The 23,483-nt window shown below is 35.8% G+C and overlaps 1 protein-coding gene across 1 annotated transcript; it reads right to left on the bottom strand.

The window, feature by feature from the left end:
* Window positions 1-1,723: 1,723 nt before the first annotated feature.
* LOC138320485 (calcium-binding mitochondrial carrier protein SCaMC-2-like) lies at window positions 1,724-19,359 on the bottom strand. Its single transcript, XM_069263466.1, has 10 exons — window positions 19,110-19,359; window positions 18,560-18,686; window positions 17,241-17,328; window positions 16,872-16,983; window positions 16,250-16,408; window positions 15,266-15,418; window positions 13,547-13,660; window positions 10,167-10,334; window positions 9,679-9,823; window positions 1,724-8,971 (listed from the first exon to the last, which is right to left on the bottom strand). The coding sequence occupies exons 1-10, from the start codon at window positions 19,266-19,268 to the stop codon at window positions 8,796-8,798; spliced, it is 1,401 nt and encodes a 466-aa protein (XP_069119567.1). The 5' UTR covers window positions 19,269-19,359; the 3' UTR covers window positions 1,724-8,795.
* Between the last annotated feature and the right edge of the window lie 4,124 nt (window positions 19,360-23,483).

Here is a 23,483-nt window from a genome sequence, read left to right as displayed (position 1 = left end):
CCAAATCGAAATATGCACAACTGGGGCCCTAGGGGAACCTATATATGAAATTTGAGACAGATTCATTCAATACTTTCTGAGAAATAGCGATAACAATCTTTAACTGTCAAAATCAAAGATGGCAGCCTGGCAGCCATTTTGTTGACCGATCAATCCAAAAATGCATTATGCACTAGATCCCTAGGAGAACCTACATATGAAATTTGAGAAAAATCCCTTCAGTACTTTGTGAGATATGGCGATAACAATCTTAAACTATCAAAATCCAAGATGGCTACCTGGCGGCCATCTTGTTGACCGGTTGGTCCCAAAACGCAATATGCACAACTAGAGCCCTAGGGGAACCTACATATGAAATTTGAGAAAGATCCCTTCAGTACTTTCTGAGAAATAACGATAACAATCTTAAACTATCAAAATCCAAGATGGCTGCCTGGCGGCCATCTTGTTGACCGGTCGGTCCCAAAACGCAATATGCACAACTAGAGCCCTAGGGGAACCTACATATGAAATTTGAGAAAGAACCCTTCAGTACTTTCTGAGAAATAGCGATAACAAACTTTAAGTATCAAAATCCAAGATGGCTGCCTGGCGGCCATCTTGTTAACCAATTGGTCCCAAAATGCAATATGCACAACTAGGGCCCTAGGGGAACCTATATATGAAATGTGAGACAGATCCGTTCAGTACTTTCTGAGAAATAGCGATAACAAGAATTGTTAACGGACGGACGGACGGAAGGACGGACGACAGACCACGGACAAAAAGCGATTTGAATAGCCCACCATCTGATGATGGTGGGCTAAAAACATCAGAACATTTTACAAACCACATCAGAACATTTTACAAAACACATCAAGAGAAAGTTGAGGAATATTTTTCCTGTCTAAAACAATATTGAACAGAATCTCACTAACTGAAAAGTTTTAATTGGATTAGTTTATAATTGATTAAGATGGCTATAGGTAAAGGTCTTGCTCCCATCAAAACCATATTATAAGTGACATGTATTTAAGTTTACATACATGTACCCTCTTGAAGCCAAATTGTGAATTTTTAATTTGCTAATATTTATCAGTTTTTCAGTTTTAAAGTCCAAATTGCGAATATTTTACCCACAAAAATAACTGTCTACATATTATAAATATTCTTTATAAGCAACAATAAATACTGGTTATAAATACAATGTACAGCATAAGCATACAAAAAGCAGCATTACAAATAACACTTGATCAAGAGGTATTATTTCAGTATATCCCGACTAAATATAGTTTCCTGAATATGATTTCCAAGGGTTGTGATATATTTAATTCTATCATGAGTTCTGTTTGTATGGTCTCATTTGGAATGTGGTGGATCTTCACTTCTGGTGGGGTTTAAGATGTCCAAACGTAGTTATTCAGCAGTTTACATACATCGGATCTGTCGTGTACCCTCTTGAAGCCAAATTGTGAATTTTTAATTTGCTAATATTTATCAGTTTTTCAGTTTTAAAGTCCAAATTGCGAATATTTTACCCACAAAAATAACTGTCTACATATTATAAATATTCTTTATAAGCAACAATAAATACTGGTTATAAATACAATGTACAGCATAAGCATACAAAAAGCAGCATTACAAATAACACTTGATCAAGAGGTATTATTTCAGTATATCCACTTAGTTCTGAAATATCATATTAGAACCATCATTTGCAGAATGAGACTAAGTACAGTAGAGGTTTAGTTAGTTGAACATATAATCAAATTATTTATTCAATAAATCAGCAGTTTTTTTATATAATAAAAGATTCACAACTGCAAGCAATAAACATCTGCCACTTCAGTAACAAAGGTCTACAGCGTAAAGGGTCCCAAGGGGAAAGCAGGACAACAGATGTCAATTTCTTCTATACTGTATATACAATTACTGGAATGACTTACATTCATAACTCTTTGATTATACTAAGTCATATATATGCTTGGCCTGTATCTTGAACCATATATAGTCAACAATTCTGACTTGTGGCCTATTTTATCCTCTGCTTTATTTGCTGGCAGTATTGTTCCTACATAGGTTTTCCGTGCATTAGGCGATATATCTGGGGCATAATTGAGAGAGATGATTTAGAAATCATTGGCCATGTCATAATTAAAAGATATGATCTAGAAATGATTGACCACGTCATGATTCAGTCACAGTTATTAATTTCTGTATGTGATAGAGTCTTAAGAAGATAAAATCATAATTCTTTAAAGATAAACTACGGAACAAAAGAAACAAATCAATTCTTTGTTTGATACATGATCTAAGTAGTCTTTATTTATAAAGATATAAACAATTTTATCATCTTTCACATGCATCTCCTGATCATAACAAGAAGAATTAAGATAATAAGTAGAAAATACACAAATTTTAAAAGCCCTCTACCTTTCCGAAACAGCTTTTAATTATTAAAATGGGAATGTTATACGAGATCGATAATTTTGTAGAGTCGCAAAAGTTATTAACTCACCGTTAATACTTCACTTATCATCATCTTCTGAAAATTAATTAAAACGAATAAAAAAATTAATATTCATAACGCGGGTCGTCTTATGTTTCCCGTCGTCGTCCTAAATACCGTGCGGTTAGTTGACTGTCACTGCGCCAGACGGCAAAATAGCAAAAGCAATCTCCACAGTTATCATATCTTACACAGGAAAATCTTGCATGTTTGAGTGGTATTACCTCATCTTAGGCCATTGATATGTATTTTCTGATGTTATATATGTTTTTAGGAAAGCTTTATGTTTTACTCTGGAAAGGTAGTGGGCCTTTAAGTCAGTGTAATTATCCAATAGAGGCAGATTTCATCTAACTTCTATATCAATGAAACACAATAAGCACATGAACCAGATCGTACTTATAACCTCAACGACATGTGCTACACAGAAAGCAGAAGGAACTTTTGTTAACTTTGCATTTTGAAACATTGCTGCATCAAAAGCTCATAGAACTTGACCAACAGCTTATAAGTCATCAAAAGTTTTTCCCATGACAGACAATCACTAAACAGAACATGTTCAAAACTTTGTATCGTAAGTCTTCATTTAACGAAATTATTATTTCAACCAAGTTTTGTATGTTACCAGGAACAAAAAGTCCCAGCATCAGATGAAAATTTCCACAATATACACTCTTAAACAGCCACAGAGCATGAAGGAATTAGACTGATATCCTTAAGCTTCGTCGATATTCATTAGAAGCTGTCATAATATATCAGAACCTTACAAAACCCGACCATAAATCTAGTTTTCTATGGTATAAACAAATGCTTGACTGGTGTTTGAAACTTGATGAACTTAACTGAAAGCAGACGACAATTTTTTTTGTTAGGTCTACCACATTCTAGAGGAAAATTACTACTGGGTAACTACAAATACCTTTCAACACTTTGTCAACAGCTAACATCTCCAGTAACAGATACATGTGAGCAAAGACCAGCAGAAAAACAGTTAAAACAAAATGTGGCAAATTGAAATGAAGATTTAAAACGGAACTTCTGCTATTCAGCAAACAAAAGAACAAAATAATCATAACAACAAGGTAAAACGTTTTGGAATGGAAACTTTGAATCAGAAACAACACAAGAAACTTTGTTTTTTTAACTTAATCTTACATATATAAAAAGAAAACATATCTTGTGATTATCTCATGTATTGTATAAAATTTGCGTAAAACACAACTGTGAAGCACTCTTTTGTACAACATACATACCAACAAAATGACGCAAAAACATGGTCATTAAATTTTGTATGGCTATCAGTCACAACAAAATCAATGTATATGCAAAACATCGGATATGATTCATAAAGTGTCAGGTATTACAAATAACATTTAAATGTAAACATGTTTATAAATATGCTCTTTCAAACTGATTTTCCTAATATCAAAGTCGCATTAAAGTTAGACATCTTCGAAAGCATTCATATTCATATAAATAATTGTAACATTCAAGATGTTCGAAAAAATTCTTAAAGATTTTTAAAATTATCATAAATCAGGATTTCATCTTTTTTTTCCTCAATTAATAATACTGAAGAAGTAATAGATACTACAGGTTTTCCAGAAAAAGGAAGTGTTTATTTCTATATAAAATGTGTAGTAATCATTCAAGCACAAATATGGAACATTGAAAACAAATTCTAACTTTACCATATTTTCCTATCCTGATGGAGAGGAATTGTGATTAAGCCTGCACTTTTGGTAACATTTCTTTGTCATCTACAAGACACTTCATAGCCTTATTTGATAAGTTCAAAATGAAAATGTACATCACATGGAAAAAAAGACACCAATACAGATTACAACAAACAATATTTAAAGATGCAACAAAAACATTATCAGGAAAAGCATTTGACTGAATTAACATATCAAAATCGGTATCCCTGGTTCATTAACAAACATAAATGTAAGTTATAGATTTTCAAATTCACAACATTACAATGTACCTCAACATCTCAATATTAAAGTATAAATATTTTTACACTGTGTATAGCAGCTTCAAAGGCAAACCACATTTATTGAACGCTGTGTGTACAGATTATGTTGAAAAAGCATGTGCCCAAACAAAAATTTCCTAGTTTTGATTTTTTAATTTAATTCGTCTAGACATAATTTGCCCATTAAATGTTTGAAGCCCATTAAACCTGGCAAATATGTATTATAATGGACAGTAGTGAAAATTAAATACAAGGATGATAATTCCATGAAAGAGGATGTGTCGCCTGCAACGTGCATCAAGTTAACGTAATAGCACAAATACAAGTATTATACTCATAGTAATAATTACCTTGAGCACAGAAGCTTGATTTGCCCAAGGAAACTTCAGTGATCAAATGGAAACTTTTTCAATTTTATATTTGAAGTAGACCTTCACCTCTGACCATTGAGATTGAAAAGCAATTTCAAATAAAGTGAAGAGATGTATGAAGTTTGCGTTTTCATAAAACTCCTAGTTAAGTTTTTGTACGGAAATTAACACCAATGAAACATAGCGACACCTAGATTTATCCTGTACAGTGGACCCGCGATAATCCGGACACCTTCGTTCCCAGCCTAAACCGTCCGGATTACGAGTTTTCCGGACTGCCGAATTCCGTGTTCTTAGTCAATTAAATTGTCACGTACGAGTTACTCCCCTTGACCTCGTAATCGATGATAGGCTTTTATGTAATATATACGTGTATCATAAGTAAGAATTAATACTTCGTTTGTTATGTTTTATAGGTAGTTTTATATCATTACGTTAAAGATAGTGAATAAACGTATTTCTTCTTCAAAATACGAAACCTAAAGCCATTGTTAATTGTGTACTATGTATGCATATAGCTACGTATCCCACTCTTGATCTATCGAACGGCAAATTGCCTAACAAAGGATCAATATCATCTACGTTCTTGGCATAAAAAACTATGATAACAAATAGTTGTGAACATTTTATGAACTCATATAATTGTTGTTTTGTATGTGTGTTTTTAATGACCATTTCCACAAGTCTTTGCTTTCTGACCTACAGACGTTTGTAACAACCACGCGCCCGTTCACGTCAAACTTCGTGCACAATGTCACACACGTGTAAATGGCATATGCGTAGCCTTTATATCTTATACCATAGGCGACGAATTCGAATAGATTCACATACATCCTTGAGTGAGATAATACTCACAAAATTAATAAGAATTTTAAATGTATGTGAATCTATTCGAATTTTATTGTATCCGATGCTCATAGCGATATATTCTGCATGCGTAATAATTAAGATATCTACAGCTAGAGATTTAGATAGTATAAATTATCTATGTCTTTGTTACAGCATACGTACCCGTACCCAAGCTCAAACTGCATGTTTAAGCATGTGGCTAAACATATATTTTGTATCTCAATAACAACACTGAAGTTTGATATCCTATAGAAAACCAATGAACCGTTACATGACTGCATGTACCCGTGTAAAAGGTGTTCATGTAAACGCCCGTGGCTATGACCTGGCAGTCGTCGTTATGACAACACACTCAGTGTCAAGTGATTGTGTGTATTGTACACATGACTGTAGCTGGCCTTGGATTTTCTCGGCACGTGGCGACAACAAATTGTCCGGATTATTGCGGGAATTTATTAACGAAAATGACATTCCATTCCCAAAATGGAATTCCGGATTCGGAATACGAATTTCCGGACTAGTGAGTATAAATAACGTTACGAAAATCCGTTCCCTGACATTTCCGTTCGGATTGTGAGTTTTCCGGACTACCGGCGTCCGGATTATCGCGGGTCCACTGTATACTGCAGGCAACACACAACTGATACATAAATATCCTGTATTCTGCAAGCGACACAAAAGGCAGTTCTGTTACCCCTCTAACCTGGAATCTTGAACATCAATTCAGACATGTCCTCTGCACCAACATAAAACAGGTAAACAAAATATTATCTCATATAATTCACGCCAAATCCTCTGATTTACCACCTTGTAAAAAAAGAAAATAACAAAGCCCAAGATATCATTATAAATGTCTGATGAAAACCATTTTTCTTTTCTGCTTAAATGTTTACATTGCACCAAGCAGTAGACTTTTGAAATCAACACTCAACTCATTTACACACAAAAACACATGACAGCATTATTTTTTAAGAATCCAAGTATTAAAATGCAAGTTTTTGGAACACTTCAGGAAATTGGTATGTATTTCACCAAACTTATTAATATTATATACCTGTATGCAAAATTTAGCATAACATTTGTCACAAGTGACAATTTAAAAGCAAATGATAAAGTACTGGCATATATATATATATTCTTAAAACAGATAATCTAGCAATATACCACAGTTAATGTAGCAAATATCTCAGTAACATATGCATAAATAACTGTTACTAATGTCAAACATCTGTTTGGTGTAATTTCATTTTGAAGCAAAGCAATAATAACATAGCATATGTGTTATCAATACAATTGTGTCATTGGCAAGTTAAGTAATTAAGCACAACAATTTGTACCCAAACTGGTATTAAAATTCCTAGCAATGAGTAAATGTACTCGTACATATTTCAGGTTACACGATAGTTATTGCAAAGACATTGAGTTTCAATGAACAGCACTACATCTACAGTGTATATCACAATTTTTAGGATTCTAATTACTTATATGTCATTAAGTGTTCTAAGATCCATTTTAAATATGCAGTGATAGAATATTAAAGATATCAATTAATTTAACATTAAATATGTATCTATAGTTCTATACAAATATGTGCTTTTACTTGGTTCATAAGGACTGTTCAAAAACCCATCTACCTGATCACAGGACTCCAGGTGTTAACAAGGGATATATAATTCACAGAATTTAATCCATATAGATCACACTGAAATTATAGGATACAATCCTATCTTGGTAGACGTGATTCATTTCAGAGTCCTGCAGTCAAGTAGACGTTACAATGGAATAGATAAAAAAAAATAAAAAAAAAATGAGAGAAATGTCTATTATATATATATATCCTATCTAATCTACATGTTCTCCATCAATTATATTATAACACATTAAAATTTCTAAGTCTAACTTGTCATTTCAAAATATTGGTCAACTTTTAACTAACTTTATTCTAAATCAAACATAATTATATTGACAGATGAAAGTAGAAGGTATCACTTCCATCTAAATACACCATTCTGTTAGTTTTGGGATCAGCACTATCAGGTTTCTACCAGGGATAAGCCTACAAACTCATTTCTATCACTTTATCACAGAGAAGTAAAAGACCCATGGGGCCTGAACAGTCACCTGAGTTTTTAATCATTTCAGTAAAAATTGGCCAAAAGTGATTCTTCCCATTAAACGTTATGGGACCAACTCGAATGAAAGTGGTCAAATGGTTAAATAAAAAAAGTCGAAAAAAGATTATCGCTTTTGATATCATATATATGGACATCGACAAAATTGTCCATAAGAACAGCTCAAATGTGAATGTAGGTTTGTTGTTCCCAGGATGAATATCAGTGTATGGGCTTTAGATCAATTTTAGAGTTAAATAAATTTAATGTTCTTAGTTCCATCATATTAAAACATAATTTCACAGGTAAATATTTTGTTTTTGCATATTACAGAGTTATTTGCCCTTGCAGGTAGGTAGTGATTGTTACATCATATTTTATGAGAGTAAAGTCAAATTTTTCAGAGAAAATGACAAAGTTTGCTCCAAAACTAATGACATTACAATCATTAACTACTTTTAAGGGTGATAACTCTACAATAAGCAAAGACCTAAATACTGGTGGTCAAAATCACGCGATAATGTCACTAAATAGCATCATGGTAAATTATTATTAATAAATTCAATTTTGGTCATGGTAAGTACATGCCATCACTGGAAGGTCTATTATATACTACAACAGCCTCTCTGTACAGACTATCTTAAGGAGAAATGTAACAAACCTTGAATAGGAATTAAGTTTTGTGAAGTCTGTCCTTTCTGTATATTATATGCGAGATCTCAGTAGAGACACTGGTGTATAGTAGCTATTCTCTTGTCAGAATATCCAGATATCACAGTAACGTCCTCCTTCAGGACAGTCCCAACTTCAATTCTGATAATTTTACCCAGACAACTCCAAGAACGTCCTGAAAGTGCTCTTCAAGTTTACTCAAACTTGACTCCAAGAACATCCAGGGAGTGTGCATCAGGCTTGCCCCACCTTGACAACAAGATTGTCCCTCGAGTGTTGGCAAGGTTTATCCTGACTTGACTCCTAGCCTTGAGTACTTGCCAGAGTTACCCTGATTTCACTCCAAGAGCATCTCGTGAGTGCTCATACACAACATAACTTATACTCACAGCAGGTATCACCTTCATAAAATTGGGAGCCAAGCCACGATAAAGTCCAAAGAACCCATCCTGTTTCACTATCTTCATAAACATAGATGATAATGTGTCTGTACCTTTAGCTCCTGAAAGGTGGCATCAAATTATGGTGTAAGTTTTGAAGAAACTCTCTGGATGACATTATAGATTATCAGTAACATTACAAGTTTATGTATATTATACCTATTTTACAACAACGCCTATTCAATCCGTTGTATGATTTATATAATGCTTATAAGATTTGACCTTGCCATAAGCACAAAAAACCTACTGTAGAAAGAAGCTAGATTAAGTGTAATTTAAAAATCATTTTGCTTAAAGAAGCTAGATTAAGTGTAATTTAAAAATCATTTTGCTTATCAGTTAATTTTATGCCTTTTCAATTAAATCAAATCCCTCTTTCAGCAGAATGTAAGTCTAAAATCCGACAAATATACTGTCCTAAATCAAGTAACCTGAAATGAACATGCTGTCAGGCGAGAAGGAGGGAATAGATAGAGAAGAATCATATTTGAAACATTTTTATCGACAACAATAAAGTTATTAAACATCAATAATATGAGGGGAATTAACTCCATTGTCAGTATTTTCAAAAAATGCAACAGAAGAATAAAGGGGAAACATATTCATAACAACTATGTTTAAAAACAAATTAATGGTAATCATGTAGTAATTTACGGTGCCTATATGTGTGTTTAACAAACAAACCATGTTTATAATCAAGTGATTTGTTAGACCTTAGAGGTTTGTTATAACCATGTTTTACTGTAAAATATTCAACAGTGAACATTACCTTGAGCCTGTAGTTTTGTACGGATCAGAGCTAAGGGATAACTTGACAGCTGCCCACATGTAGAACTTATTGTACCACAGCCAAGCAGGGCAAGGATGCCAGGATCCTCACCATTTGTTCTTTGTCTATACGTCTTTTTTAGAGTCTGAAATACATAACATTTTCTCCAGGTCAATTCATATATATTAATATTTTTATCTGCTTAAAATAGCTTTATGCTAACATTATTAAACTATATACATAGTCATACTTTGTTACTGTATTATACAAGCATGTTTAGTGTTATCCAAGAACAAGAACTAGCACATTCCTTAAAATATGTGTTAGTCTTGAAGAGTACTCAATACTTGATTACACAATACACAGACAACTCAACACAAGACGAATCAAGTGCTATCTGTATGAGTTTGGTAATCTTGTGTGACCAAATACTAATATACATATTACATGTATTGTACTGATATGAAGCCAAGACAGGATTTACTTGCCTCATAAACAGCTAAGTCTATACCAGCATATGGTATAATCCCCATGATATTTGGTACGTAGCCGCGATAAAACATTCTTAATCCTTCATTTTTATAGACCTTCATAGCACAGTCAAATATACCATTAAACTGTCCTGTTTTCCTCAAGGCAAGTCTTGTCTTCAACACCTGAAATATATAAGCCAGTGATAAATAGATTTCTCTGGAAAGGTTTTTCTTCAATGTAGGTATTACAGCCGTGCTATCCCAACTGAGAACGATGCGTGTATATAAACCCCTACCGCTCTACCGCTGACTTGTATCGATGTATTGAATGAGTGTACTCTGTAGCCGTGTTATTTATAGACTTGAGTACTGTCGCCAAATCCACAGGTAAATTCGTACTGGATGCTACGCTCGGGCCTCTCCTCCAGCTTAACGAAACTGAATGGCTAGTTAGCTTAACCGATCTATATATCATCAACAATGCGTCTGTATCTACTTAAAAACAAAACAAATATTCTTCAAATTACATCAACATTCACTTGACTAGTATGTCTTTACTTTAGATATTTTAACAATCTTCATATTTCTAGTAAAATTGCATATGGAACTCCTTATAGATCTAATAATGCTCATTACGTAGGGAACCGCCATGTGTCCCGGCTGTAGGCCGTGTGCAAAAAGTCAAAACACATGTGGGATTTATAAGATGGGTCCTAAACTGTCCTATATTTAGGACTTTCAGTAAGTGGTTTGTAATACTATTACAGCAAAACTAACAAGCTACAAGGTTAGTGGCATTTTTAACCGTATTGTTTTATATAATTAGCCATCAGCTTGGATCTGGTTACCTGCAAAATGTAGTGAGTTCACTCACAATGTGCATGTTTATTGCAAGCCAACGTATCTGCTATCCGATTGCTCTTTAAAGTTTGTTAATGATCTCAAACACACTAATAACTTATTGTGGCAATTTTAAGTAACTAGATAATAATATTTTCAAATAGTTCTGATAACTATTAATGTGTAATATCTCCAGACATTGACATGTACGGAGTACGGCGGACTGTCGATGTTTTTGACATGTTCTGCAAGATATATTTCACTGTTTCAGTTACGGCAGTGGCCAATAAAAGAAAACAAACACAATGCAATTATAATATGATATTTCTTCAAACTACAACACTTCTTTGTGCAAGTTGTCAAGCACTTATTGTGAATGTTTTGCAATGAAATTACCACCTTTATAACATTGAATTTATGGTTCCCCGGACATCGTTTCCCCCCCAATTTTTAAATGCGGAAAATATACCGATAGTAGATTTTTTTCAGCATTTTCAGCATTTTCAGCCCTAAGAGAAAATGCATGTGCAAAGTACACTGGTGTGTAAGTTACACAAGTTTACGGTATTTGTAACAATTACGATTGTGTTTGGTACAGCTAATATAGGCAGAGCGCCCGCGATTTACGTGTGAATTGGCGACAGTACTCGAGTCTATAAATAACTAGCTTCACTCATTCAATACATCGATACAAGTCAGCGGTAGAGCGGTAGGGGTTTATATACACGCATCGTTCTCAGTTGGGGTAGCACGGCTGTAAAGGAAAGTAACACTGACCTAATTAAAGGGACACATATTGTCACACATATCAATGCATTTTACTTGATTCTGAAACTTGTCCAAGATATCAGGTTGTAATTGTTATCATTCACAACTTAAGAGAGTTTGATCAAATTTCCTGAAGGAATCAATGATAAAGATTTTGTGACAGGTGTCATATGACACAGAGTTACATGTAGTTATAAGCTAGCCAAATATCTTATATCATAAAATTGTAGACCAACAGATTTTCCCAATTACTTAATTTCACATTTTTATTGACAATTAAAAACATTTCTGTTGAAATTTTTTTTTTTTTTGCGAATTTTGATTGGTTGTGATACATGACAAAATAAGCTGGTTTACAAATAGGGTTTTAATCACATTGGGATAGGCACAATGGAATGCTATGTACAAGGGTCTTACCTCCATTGGGATAGACACGATGGAATGCTATGTACAAGGGTCTTACCTCCATTGGGATAGATACGATGGAATGCTATGTACAAGGGTCTTACCTCCATTGGGAAAGACACGATGGAATGATATGTACAAGGGTCTTACCTCCATTGGGATAGGCACAATGGAATGCTATGTACAAGGGTCTTACCTCCATTGGGATAGACACGATGGAATGCTATGTACAAGGGTCTTACCTCCATTGGGATAGACACGATGGAATGCTATGTACAAGGGTCTTACCTCCATTGGGATAGGCACAATGGAATGCTATGTACAAGGGTCTTACCTCCATTGGGATAGGCACGATGGAATGCTATGTACAAGGGTCTTACCTCCATTGGGATAGACACGATGGAATGCTATGTACAAGGGTCTTACCTCCATTGGGATAGACACGATGGAATGCTATGTACATGGGTCTTACCTCCATTGGGATAGACACGATGGAATGCTATGTACAAGGGTCTTACCTCCATTGGGATAGACACGATGGAATGCTATGTACAAGGGTCTTACCTCCATTGGGATAGACACGATGGAATGCTATGTACAAGGGTCTTACCTCCATTGGGATAGACACGATGGAATGCTATGTACAAGGGTCTTACCTCCATTGGGATAGACACGATGGACTGCTATGTACCAGGGTCTTACCTCCATTGGGATAGACACGATGGAATGCTATGTGCAAGGGTCTTACCTCCATTGGGATAGACACGATGGAATGCTATGTACAAGGGTCTTACCTCCATTGGGATAGACACGATGGAATGCTATGTACAAGGGTCTTACCTCCATTGGGATAGACACGATGGAATGCTATGTACAAGGGTCTTACCTCCATTGGGATAGACACGATGGAATGCTATGTACAAGGGTCTTACCTCCATTGGGATAGACACGATGGAATGCTATGTACAAGGGTCTAACTCCATTGGGATAGACACGATGGAATGCTATGTACAAGGGTCTTACCTCCATTGGGATAGACACGATGGAATGCTATGTACAAGGGTCTTACCTCCATTGGGATAGACACGATGGAATGCTATGTACAAGGGTCTTACCTCCATTGGGATAGACATGATGGAATGCTATGTACAAGGGTCATACCTCCATTGGGATAGACACGATGTAATGATATGTACAAGGGTCTTACCTCCATTGGGATAGACACGATGGACTGCTATGTACAAGGGTCTTACCTCCATTGGATAGATAGCAGTCTGAGATGGGTCTTACCTCCATTGGGATAGACACGATGGAATGCTATGTACAAGGGTCTTACCTCCATTGGGATAGACACGATGGAATGCTATGTACAAGGGTCTTACCTCCATTGGATAGATAGCAGTCTGAGATATACAGCCAGCGAGGGAGCCTGAAGCCAAACGTTCCACAACACTCAGCTCTTTCTGAGGGTCACCTCCACGGAAATAGGCTTTTATCTTAAATTACATTTAATAAATTTTAAACCCATTTCCTAATATGCTTTTGAAAAATGTTAACATGTACCTAGAATATATTTAACACATATATAGTTAATAGATATTAATGACTAATAGAACCTTTCCCTACCTAAAGGGCGTGACAACAAAATCACAACCGGAGGGGTAATTCATGAATGTCCAACCCGAGGCTTGCCAAGGATTGGACATTCAGGAATTTCCCTGAGGGTTGTGATTTTGTTTTCACACCCTCATAGGTAGGGAATGATTCTTTTTCTCCCATATACAAAAGAAAAGGAAGAGATAATAGCCTCAAAAGAAGCATTTTCACCGCGACATGAACATAGTTCCATCGTCTGCACATCAATATTGATGACATCATCAACAAAGCACGCCACTGTCACACTTTATGAAGTCAGGACGTCACATAATTATCTTCAGGTTCAAAAGGTTGGTGCACGTAATCTGTCATACCCTATGGTTTGACAGAGAAATCTCCCACAGCTAAAACTGATGACAAATCAGTGAATGGTGGGAGAAAATTACATGTAAATGCAGTTTATTTACTTAAAATAATGAAATTTAATTACAATTATTTAGGGCTGAAAGGATTAGTCGAATAATCGGAGGCGATTAGATTAATGAAGCTAATCGCTGATAATCGATTAAAGATTTTATTAATCGTTTACCGTAACATGCATAGCAAGTGCATTGAAAGCTGACTAAACACGTTGACAGATCATGGATTTTTGAGTAAGCTTTTCCGACTGGAGTTTCATCTCTTTATGTACATGTTTTGAACTCAACAAAGCATATATGATGTGAGAAATGCTTGTTAAATTACGTCTCTGTGGAAGTTAAAGTCATTAATCAATGAAAAAGTGGATGTCATGAGAAAGCTTGCAACACGCTGTTCGCCAATTTTCACTAGCGATCAACTCCATGTTGTTACGTTACGGAGGCCTAATCGCCGCCGGGATGCTCGGGAGCGGAAGGAGCAGTAATCTTGAACATTTAAATTTTACTATTGCATGTGTTTATCATATAAAAAGAATGTTTTTGTTCATATTCTAATTGAAGATAAGAGTTGTTGATTTATTTTATTTTTTTGATCACGGAAATAAAAAAGTTAATTGACGAAAATTTGGTCATGTCGCTCCGTGGCGATCCAGATTTGGTTGATTAGTCGTACGTGTGAAGGTCACGTCAAAACAGCCGGTTAGCAGACTTGATTTAGACGATGTTACGGAAGACGATACAGGAACGGAATTCAGAGCTTATTTGGGATAAAATACGTTTGTTTTGTCAATAAATCTATTCTTATTTGTTGGTAGGCTTATATTATATAAGGCATGTCCTCTGTCATATTATACGGTAGGTGTTATTATTAGTTGATAACAAAACATGGCGGACATTTTCAGTAGTCAGTAGTGAAACAATATAGTTGCCTTCAATTCAAACGATTAATCGATTAGTAATCGATTACATGTGATCATGACCGAATAATCGTTTCAGCCCTACAATTATTGCAACAGAATACAATTTTTTTCTATCTATTATTGACAATATACTTAAGATTCATACAATATATATAGAACTACTTACTTGCTCATATGCCATGAACTTAATGGCAGTTTCAGGGGCTATCTTGATGACATTAATTCCATTACCTCGCCATAGAGATTTCACACCTCCCTCATTTAACATGAACCGGAAGCCATTTACCACACCGTAGTTGTTTTTACTGGAGGCATGTACCTGTTAAAGAGTTGTGTCCCCTTATATGGTTTGTATTTACTAATTTTAGGTCGAAAATGTGAAGCTTTTCGAGGGTTTTTAGTTTTGAATAATTGTTTTCTTTCAAGCATATCATTTCATGTATAGTAATGCAAAAAGTCATAAAATAAGGACCATTCCAAATGATGACTATTAATTAAAATGTTAAGATTCATGTATTGGAATTTTTAAGAATCCCTTTGTGTTTTTGTAACATTCAATCATATAGTCGACCACAATACTTAGATTAATCAATAGAAAGAGATATTAACTCTTACTTTTTTTTATTTTGATCACTTGAAATAAATTTTTCTTTGGATTGAAAGAAAACCTGTAGTCGTAGGATAGTGTAGAAGTTTGAGCAATCTGATTAAAATAAAAATCCTTATTATCACTGCATTTGATAAGAGGATCTGACAACATCCAATTAGGGGTCACGTCCAGATGACCTTTGGAAATGGCCAATCAAATTGGCACTGTCAAAATCTTGACTGAGGACGAAATAATTTGAAAAAGCTGTCCGAATTATTTTCCTGTACGTAGTCATCTCACCCAAAAAGCACAACAAAGTTTAATGTATACGTATACTGGGGTAAATGGCACAACAAAGTTAATGTATACGTATACTGGGGTAAATGGCGTTATCAGTTGACACAGTAATGTTTAGAAAATGTATGTGATCTGAAGTACATGCAGTGAAAAGGTCATCCAAACATGACCCTTTACGGAATTTTCTCAGATTCTCTATTTAACGGAGTGGTTATAAGGATCTGTATTTCAATCAGATTGATGTTTGAGTAAAGATATTCTTACCTGAAGCAAAACTTTGAGACGATCTAGAGGGGCCGTACATGTTCTTGACACCGCACCTGCAGCACCTCCAGCTACTAGGTGGCGCCACCACATCCCAGTCTGCATTTCCTTCTCGGTGAAATCATCCGGAACCATATTGTTCTCACCAATATCTATTATCTGTGAAGTACAAATTAACATACTATTCATAATCACAGATAAAAACATTATTCTGGTGTAAAATGATAATTCAAGCTGAAAGGTGCATGAGAAAGAACTGAAGTAATCAACAACAACTGTAACATAAGGTAATGGAACTTTGATGTTCTCTTTTTGTCTGATAATAACAGGGTCAATACCAGGAGAGATCATGTGGCACACAACCACCAAAATATAAGATGGACCACCAAGATTGTCTACAACGACCACTAAATATTAATCAGACAATTGGAGATTAAAATGCATTTTGACCTAACATGCTTTATCTTTACTTCTAAAGTGGATTAAGGACAAATTAACACTAAGAAGGACCAACAAAACTAATATCGGGTGGTCCTACAGGCCATCTCATAAAATAAGTTAATATCAGACACTGAATTTGTAGATATACTGATGTGTATGTGGTGAGAAAACAACAACTTACAGAAGCATGTCTCCAGTAGTGTAACATATCATGGATGTTCTGGGCCGGGGACAACAGCAAAAAGTTCCTCCACTCATTAAAATCTATTTTTAGAGTGCCATCCTTATCCATTCTAAACACAGTCAGATTTGTTTGATTAAATTAAATATGTGAATTAGTTATTATAATAAAATATCTAAAGCTACACAACATTGTCTATGGTAATCAAAGTCTGTTTAGTATAGAAATATCTTGATTAACAATTATGTTTTGCGGTAGTTTAATTTGTTAAAATTGTTAAAATACAAATAAATCATTATTATAATCACCATTATAAGCACCACAGCCCGTTTAGTTGCCTATTAATTAATTATAAGTGCAATGACTCACCTCTGTAATAATTTCTGAGCTTCATTTCTGTCAATATTTAAGCCTAGTTTACGAAAAGACTCCTGGATCTCGCTGGCATCAATTGTACCTATGAAACAGAAAATTAGAATCAAACTCGCCCTAGCTCACTAATTATGCCCCATTTTCTGTAATTACATAGGCAGTTAAACTTACTTATATACACACCAAGACATTAACAAACAGGAACCATCAACAGTCAAATCTTTTTACATCATAATCATCTGGTGGTAGCTATAGATTATAAGTTTTCTGGACTTCTGAATTTCATAAAGAAAATAGATTTCTCAAATCAGTAATTTTCATTGCCAGTCATACTTGTGTTTGAATACGAGTACATACTGCTGCAGAGGTCATACATTCAATTACTCCAACAATGTTAGAGGTATAGCACGACGAGACACTTTTGATCATTACGTCGTGTCTAACCTCTAACAATCGAGGCAGGATTCACACGGCGCAGAAATGGGCTCAATATAAATTCAAAATTTCAAGTTGTGTTTACACTAACCTTTTATATCCTGAAAGAATTATCCCAAATCATGTTAAATCCAAAATTCAAAACGTCACTATTGCACTGTTATACCGAATTTAGACATTTCTATACCCCCACCACTATTTGTAAGTCTACCCGGTCGCCATTTTTACTCGGTTGTTACAAATTACGGAATGGTGACGGAAAGTAAAAGTATCATTATCTATGAAATATTTTGCAGTATTTCGACAAAAATGCATTAATTTATTTAAATATTTCCAGAATCAATCAGAACTAATAAAAAATACTTGTTTCCGTGCATATAAACAACCTTGGTTACCACTATTAATATTATCTTTCCATTTGATACACCGTACTATAATTTGATAAACCGGAAGTGACGAAAATTTGAATAGGAATTAACCTAGATTATACAGCGATGCTATGGGTCAGCTCTTAAATGTGTGATTATTCCGTGGATTAATGTTATGTCATACCTCTTCTTATACCAGGATGTGTTCATGGATAACTAATGATTCACGCTATACATGTTTTTTGACATTCTGGTAAGTTTTTCACTTGGTAATTAAGCGTCAAAGTTCCGCTCTAATTCGAGGGCGGAACTTGCGAAGACTCGTATAGGGTTCGGGCATTAGATCTCGATATTGCACATCAGAAGTTTCTCAATATCGAGATCTAATATTATTGGATTAACATTCAATGTGCCTGTGGTCATGACTGCTGATCATATTTTATGTGCTGACAAAATATTTGTTGAGAAAGTTTTCATTTAAAATGCATCAAATAAAATCACTTAACAACTTACCATCTTGGTTAGTATCAATTTTCTTGAAATAAAGTCGGAGTTGTTGATCATGTACGGTGACATATTTAAGGAATTCGGCAAAGTCAATCTGACCATCTTTGTTTGAGTCATGTTTCTTTAAGAATTCCTGAAAATAAAACAAAAACATTATAATCATTTTAACACTGGTAACTGCTATGATTTTGTCAAAGATAAATTTAGAAGCATTTATCACAATAAAACTAAGCATATGCAGCTATGCTAATATGAACGCTAATAAGAACCTAGGCAGAATATTTTGAATATGTTTGTGTGTGAGCGTGTGTGTTACTCGTATGTGGGTCAAGTTACTTTAAAGTTGAAATGAAAGCAAATATACATCTTAAGTTGTTTATTCCACCCTGTTCAGCAGACCGTGTGAATAGCTACCCTACAGGAACGCCCATTAATCCCACAGTTTACTGCATTGCTCTGATACATACTCAATATTTAAACAATATCCAATAAAGACAATATTAGGCATAAATAACGTTGATGCAATGTAAATATTTATTGCATTCTGAAATATAACCTGAGCTTGTCCAACAGGAACGTTCATTTCCGTGAGAGAACTTGTTAAGTCTGCGATATCAATACGTCCATCTTTGTTCACGTCGAGTTTGTCAAAGAGTTCTTGGTATTTTTTGTTGTCCTCAGCACTTATAGGGGGGTTGCTGCTGTCCCCCGTCATCTTGTTTCACTGACGATACCACTTAGTCTCTAGCACATGTTTATTTTCCTCTGCCACCAAATTTTATGCTGTCTGCAGTTCTGATTGGACAATAGAGTTCAAGGGGAATAACTCGCTCTTTTTGTTCGAAGGTTGTATGCCACTAATTTTTAGTTGATATTTGCAAGGACGGTCCGTTGTCCGTCCGTTGGTCAACTTTTTCTTTATCAGGAGCGGACTCAGGTTTTGAGGTTAGAAGTGCGTGGGACCAAGCTAAAGCAAATCAGGCGAGGGGTATGGGGGCCTCTAGGCCTCCAGAAGCTCCCGAATAAATCACAGGGACCTGGCACGAAAATCTTTAACCAATAGTATATAATAAATCAGGCGAGGGGTATGGGGGCCTCTAGGCCTCCAGAAGCTCTCGAATAAATCACAGGGACCTAGCACGAAAAAAAAATGAACATGGCGGTCACGGTTAAAGTAAGTGAGCTACACGATGTTTAAATGGGGTTTCTACAAAGTACGGGTCATGACACCTCCAAAGGAGATTGTGGATGAACACAGTTATGGATACTGTTTACCACCACAAGCGTAGATTTTGTGATTTTGGCTTGGTTTTTTAGGTGCCCATTAGAGCCGAGACGACATTTCGAGGAGTATACTAAAGACCTGAATGGACCTGAACGGGACCTGAAGGAGGACCTGAACGGGGTTTTAGAGTATTAAATGCATATTTATATGGAATATCTCTTTATTTTATGCTAGAATATATATTAATACACATCTTGATGTCTTTTTTTGTGAAAAAAATTGTTTTGAAGACTTAATTATAAAGACCTGAACGGGACCTGAAGGAGGACCTGAACGGGGTTTTAGAGTATTAATTCGTGTATGGAAGTAATATATCTTTGTTTTATCCAATATTATTCACTAATAAACTATATTAATGCTACAAAATGTATTTATGTGTAAAAAAAATATGAACACTTAATTTCAAAGTTTGTAGAAAAGGGTCGCTTACTGTATAGTTAATGCCATCCTCGATATTCCAGGGGTTCCGATCTCTTACGATCTCTACACCCCTGGACTATCTCATAGTAAAACTGGAGGCAACTGGAAAGAACAGGTAATTTAGTCCTTTGATGTACATCAAAAGAACCGTATAACGGTACACTGTGGTTGACTGTGTGACTCTGATGTTAGGCGTCGCTCTCTCTGTAGTCTTCAAAGGAAATCTTTGCTGGCCTGTGATTGGTCAAATGTTTTTAGCTGAGCTGCCTTCAATTTCACTATGAGATAGTCCAGGGGTGTAGAGATCGTAAGTGATCGGAACCCCTGGAGTATCGAGGATGAGTTAATGCCGATATGGTGGACCTGAAGACAACATGAACTGAATGGACATGTGTGAAGTTTTCAGTAATTTCTCATTTTTTAGTAAGTATATCAAACTGAATTAATATATGTATATACACATGTATACAGATATATCAATGTAAAGGCGATTGACTCTTGTTAGCTAATAGCAAGTAATGCTAACCTAATATTGATTTACATAGTCAAAAAATAAAAAATAAAATATGATAGGACACAGAGTGAATTAAATCATTTATTTATTAGAATATATAAACATTATTTACATACACATCAGTTCACATAATACATGCATAAATACATACATATAAAATACATCATTTATTTATTATTTATCAATACACAATTATTTTACATGGTACATTTCACATTCACATATCTAATGTTAGATCTTCATTTCGACCGGACAGGGAAATGTCTACCTAGCATATTTTTCGTAAATTTCCCGATTCATCAAGCCATAACGTCGTCAATACTTGGCCAATTTTGTTCATCAAGCACTCAATGGAAAGATAATTTATTTCTCTCTAAGGTAAGATATCCGTCAATGTTGTGTAGAACCCATTTATTAAAATAATCACGGTTTTAAAAAATAGGTCCGTTTTTCTCGACCGCCGAGTTCATACCCTTGATACTATAATATATATATATGTATACTGTTAGTTTAAAAAAGTCGTGCCAGGTCCCTGTGGAATAAATGGTGCAAAATCCTGCATTCTGAGGATTTTATGAACACATTAAAGAATAATTGAAGCCATTTAAGGATGTTTATTTATGGTTTTTCATGTGTAGTGTCATATTTTTTTTAATTTTAAGTTTTAATCTAATTTTTCCATTTTGTTATTTACAAAATTGCAAAACCAAAATCTTAATATTTACATGGACATAAAGCGAAGAAAGGCGGGGTCTGGGGGCGCCTAAGGCCCCCAGAAGCTCTCGAATAAATGCTTATAAATCCTGCATTTTGAGGACTTTGTGTACACTTTTTCCAGAAAATAATTGAAGCCATGTAAACATGTTAGTTTATTGTTTTTTGACCTCCAATGTCATATTTTGAATACAAAGTTACAGAATTGCACCGCCTATAAAATCTGAATATTTATAGAGCGCCAGTAAATATATAGCGCTTTAATTGTATTCCGGATACAGTTTACCGGTGCCGTATCCGTTTGTAACGTTTTAAGTCACCCTCTCTCTTCCCGCCTGTTTTCTCAAGTAAACAACGTGTGTGTAACTTTGGCTTCCTTTTGTTACTTACTGGCGTGGTGGCAGCGGATTTCGGACTACACGCCTAACAGAAGAGTTATAGGTATCAATGGTATAATTATTGACAATTAGGCCACATCGTAGTGACATTTCTACGGGTAATTACACAACGGAGTCGTTTGTTGTTAATTTTTCACCGTGAATAGAGCACTGCAACAAAAATGAACACTCACCGTGCACCGAAACAGTGGTGCCTCAGTAAAACTGAGACGCTCAACTCGTTTGAGAACTGGCGGCAGAACATTTTATATACTTTGTCATTGGATGCAAACTTTGCTCCATTCCTGAGTGATGGTGTGAGATGGGAAAAAGTCTAAGGCAGCAACTCATAGGATGTTCACCAATGATGCCCGACCGATACCAGAAAACCATTGTCGAACGCGCGAGCAAAAGGTTGCTCATCTGGAGCTTATGCTCGGCCAAATAGCAAATTATTGCCCAGTTATATCGCGAAACACACTCATTAAGAACTCCACGTCTTTGGACTTTATTTGGCAGCAAATAAGATTACATTTTGGCTTTCAATCAACCGAGGCCCATCTCATAGACTTTTGTGATATCAAGTTGGAACCAAACGAGCGACCGGAAGTTCTGTATCAACGCCTTATGGCATTCTCTGAGGACAATCTCCTTCGTAGAGATCTTGGCATTTTACATCACGGCGAGCAGTTACAGGAGGACGAGGAAATGACTCCGTCGTTAGAAAACTTTATCGTTCTCACATGGTTGCGCCTCATACACCCTGATCTGCCAAAATTGGTAAAGCAGCGTTACGGCACGGAATTGCGTACACGTACATTAGCATCCATAAAACCCGAGATACCCCAAGCGTTGGATTCCCTCCGTGAGGAGCTACATCAACTAAGGAAGCCGTGCCATGAGGGCATACGTGCTAAAACCGAAACGCGATCAACACCCCACGTCGAAGGCCAAACGAGTGTGCCCACTGTGTAAGGAAGCTGGAAGACCAGACAATCATTTCCTTAGTAAGTGTTCTTACCTTCCGTTCGATGATAGGCGGTTTATTGCCAAGGCTCGTCAAGTTGCGGATTGCGAGGAAACCGAAAACCCTGGCAACACCCCGTGTAATTCCACCCCGCAGATCAGTGATAGTAGTAAGGTCAATCGCGTGGCAATTCGGCAATCCCCGTACCTCGACGTTTTCTATGGACATCATACTGCCCGGCTTACCATCGATAGCGGTGCTACAGGGAACATGATGCGACTTTCGTGTGCTCAGCGGCTAGGTGCGAAAATTGCCTTTAGTTCCCACTCTGTCAGTCAAGCGGATGGTTCGTCGCAGTTAAAAGTGGTCGGCGAGACACGCTTATCATTCTCACACGAAGGACATGATCTTTACTACGAATGCATCGTAGTGGAAAACCCTGACTCTGACGTCTTAGCGGGTATACCGTTTATGGAAAAAAAATGACGTTTCCGTCCGACCGGCCAAACAACAAATCCTCATTGGCGACTCGTTAGTGTGTTCGTATGGCTCGAACGGTACACCAGCTGATGGATTTGCCGTAAGACGTGCGCATGTTCTCCGATCGTCAGCAAAGTCCGTAGTTTGGCCTGGTGAATTTGTTGAACTTGAAC

This window comes from Argopecten irradians, chromosome 4, assembly GCF_041381155.1.
Source record: "Argopecten irradians isolate NY chromosome 4, Ai_NY, whole genome shotgun sequence".
In the NCBI taxonomy this organism is placed as follows: domain Eukaryota; kingdom Metazoa; phylum Mollusca; class Bivalvia; order Pectinida; family Pectinidae; genus Argopecten; species Argopecten irradians.
Note: the sequence above shows the minus strand (reverse complement) of the source record. Positions and strands in the feature narration are given on the sequence as shown.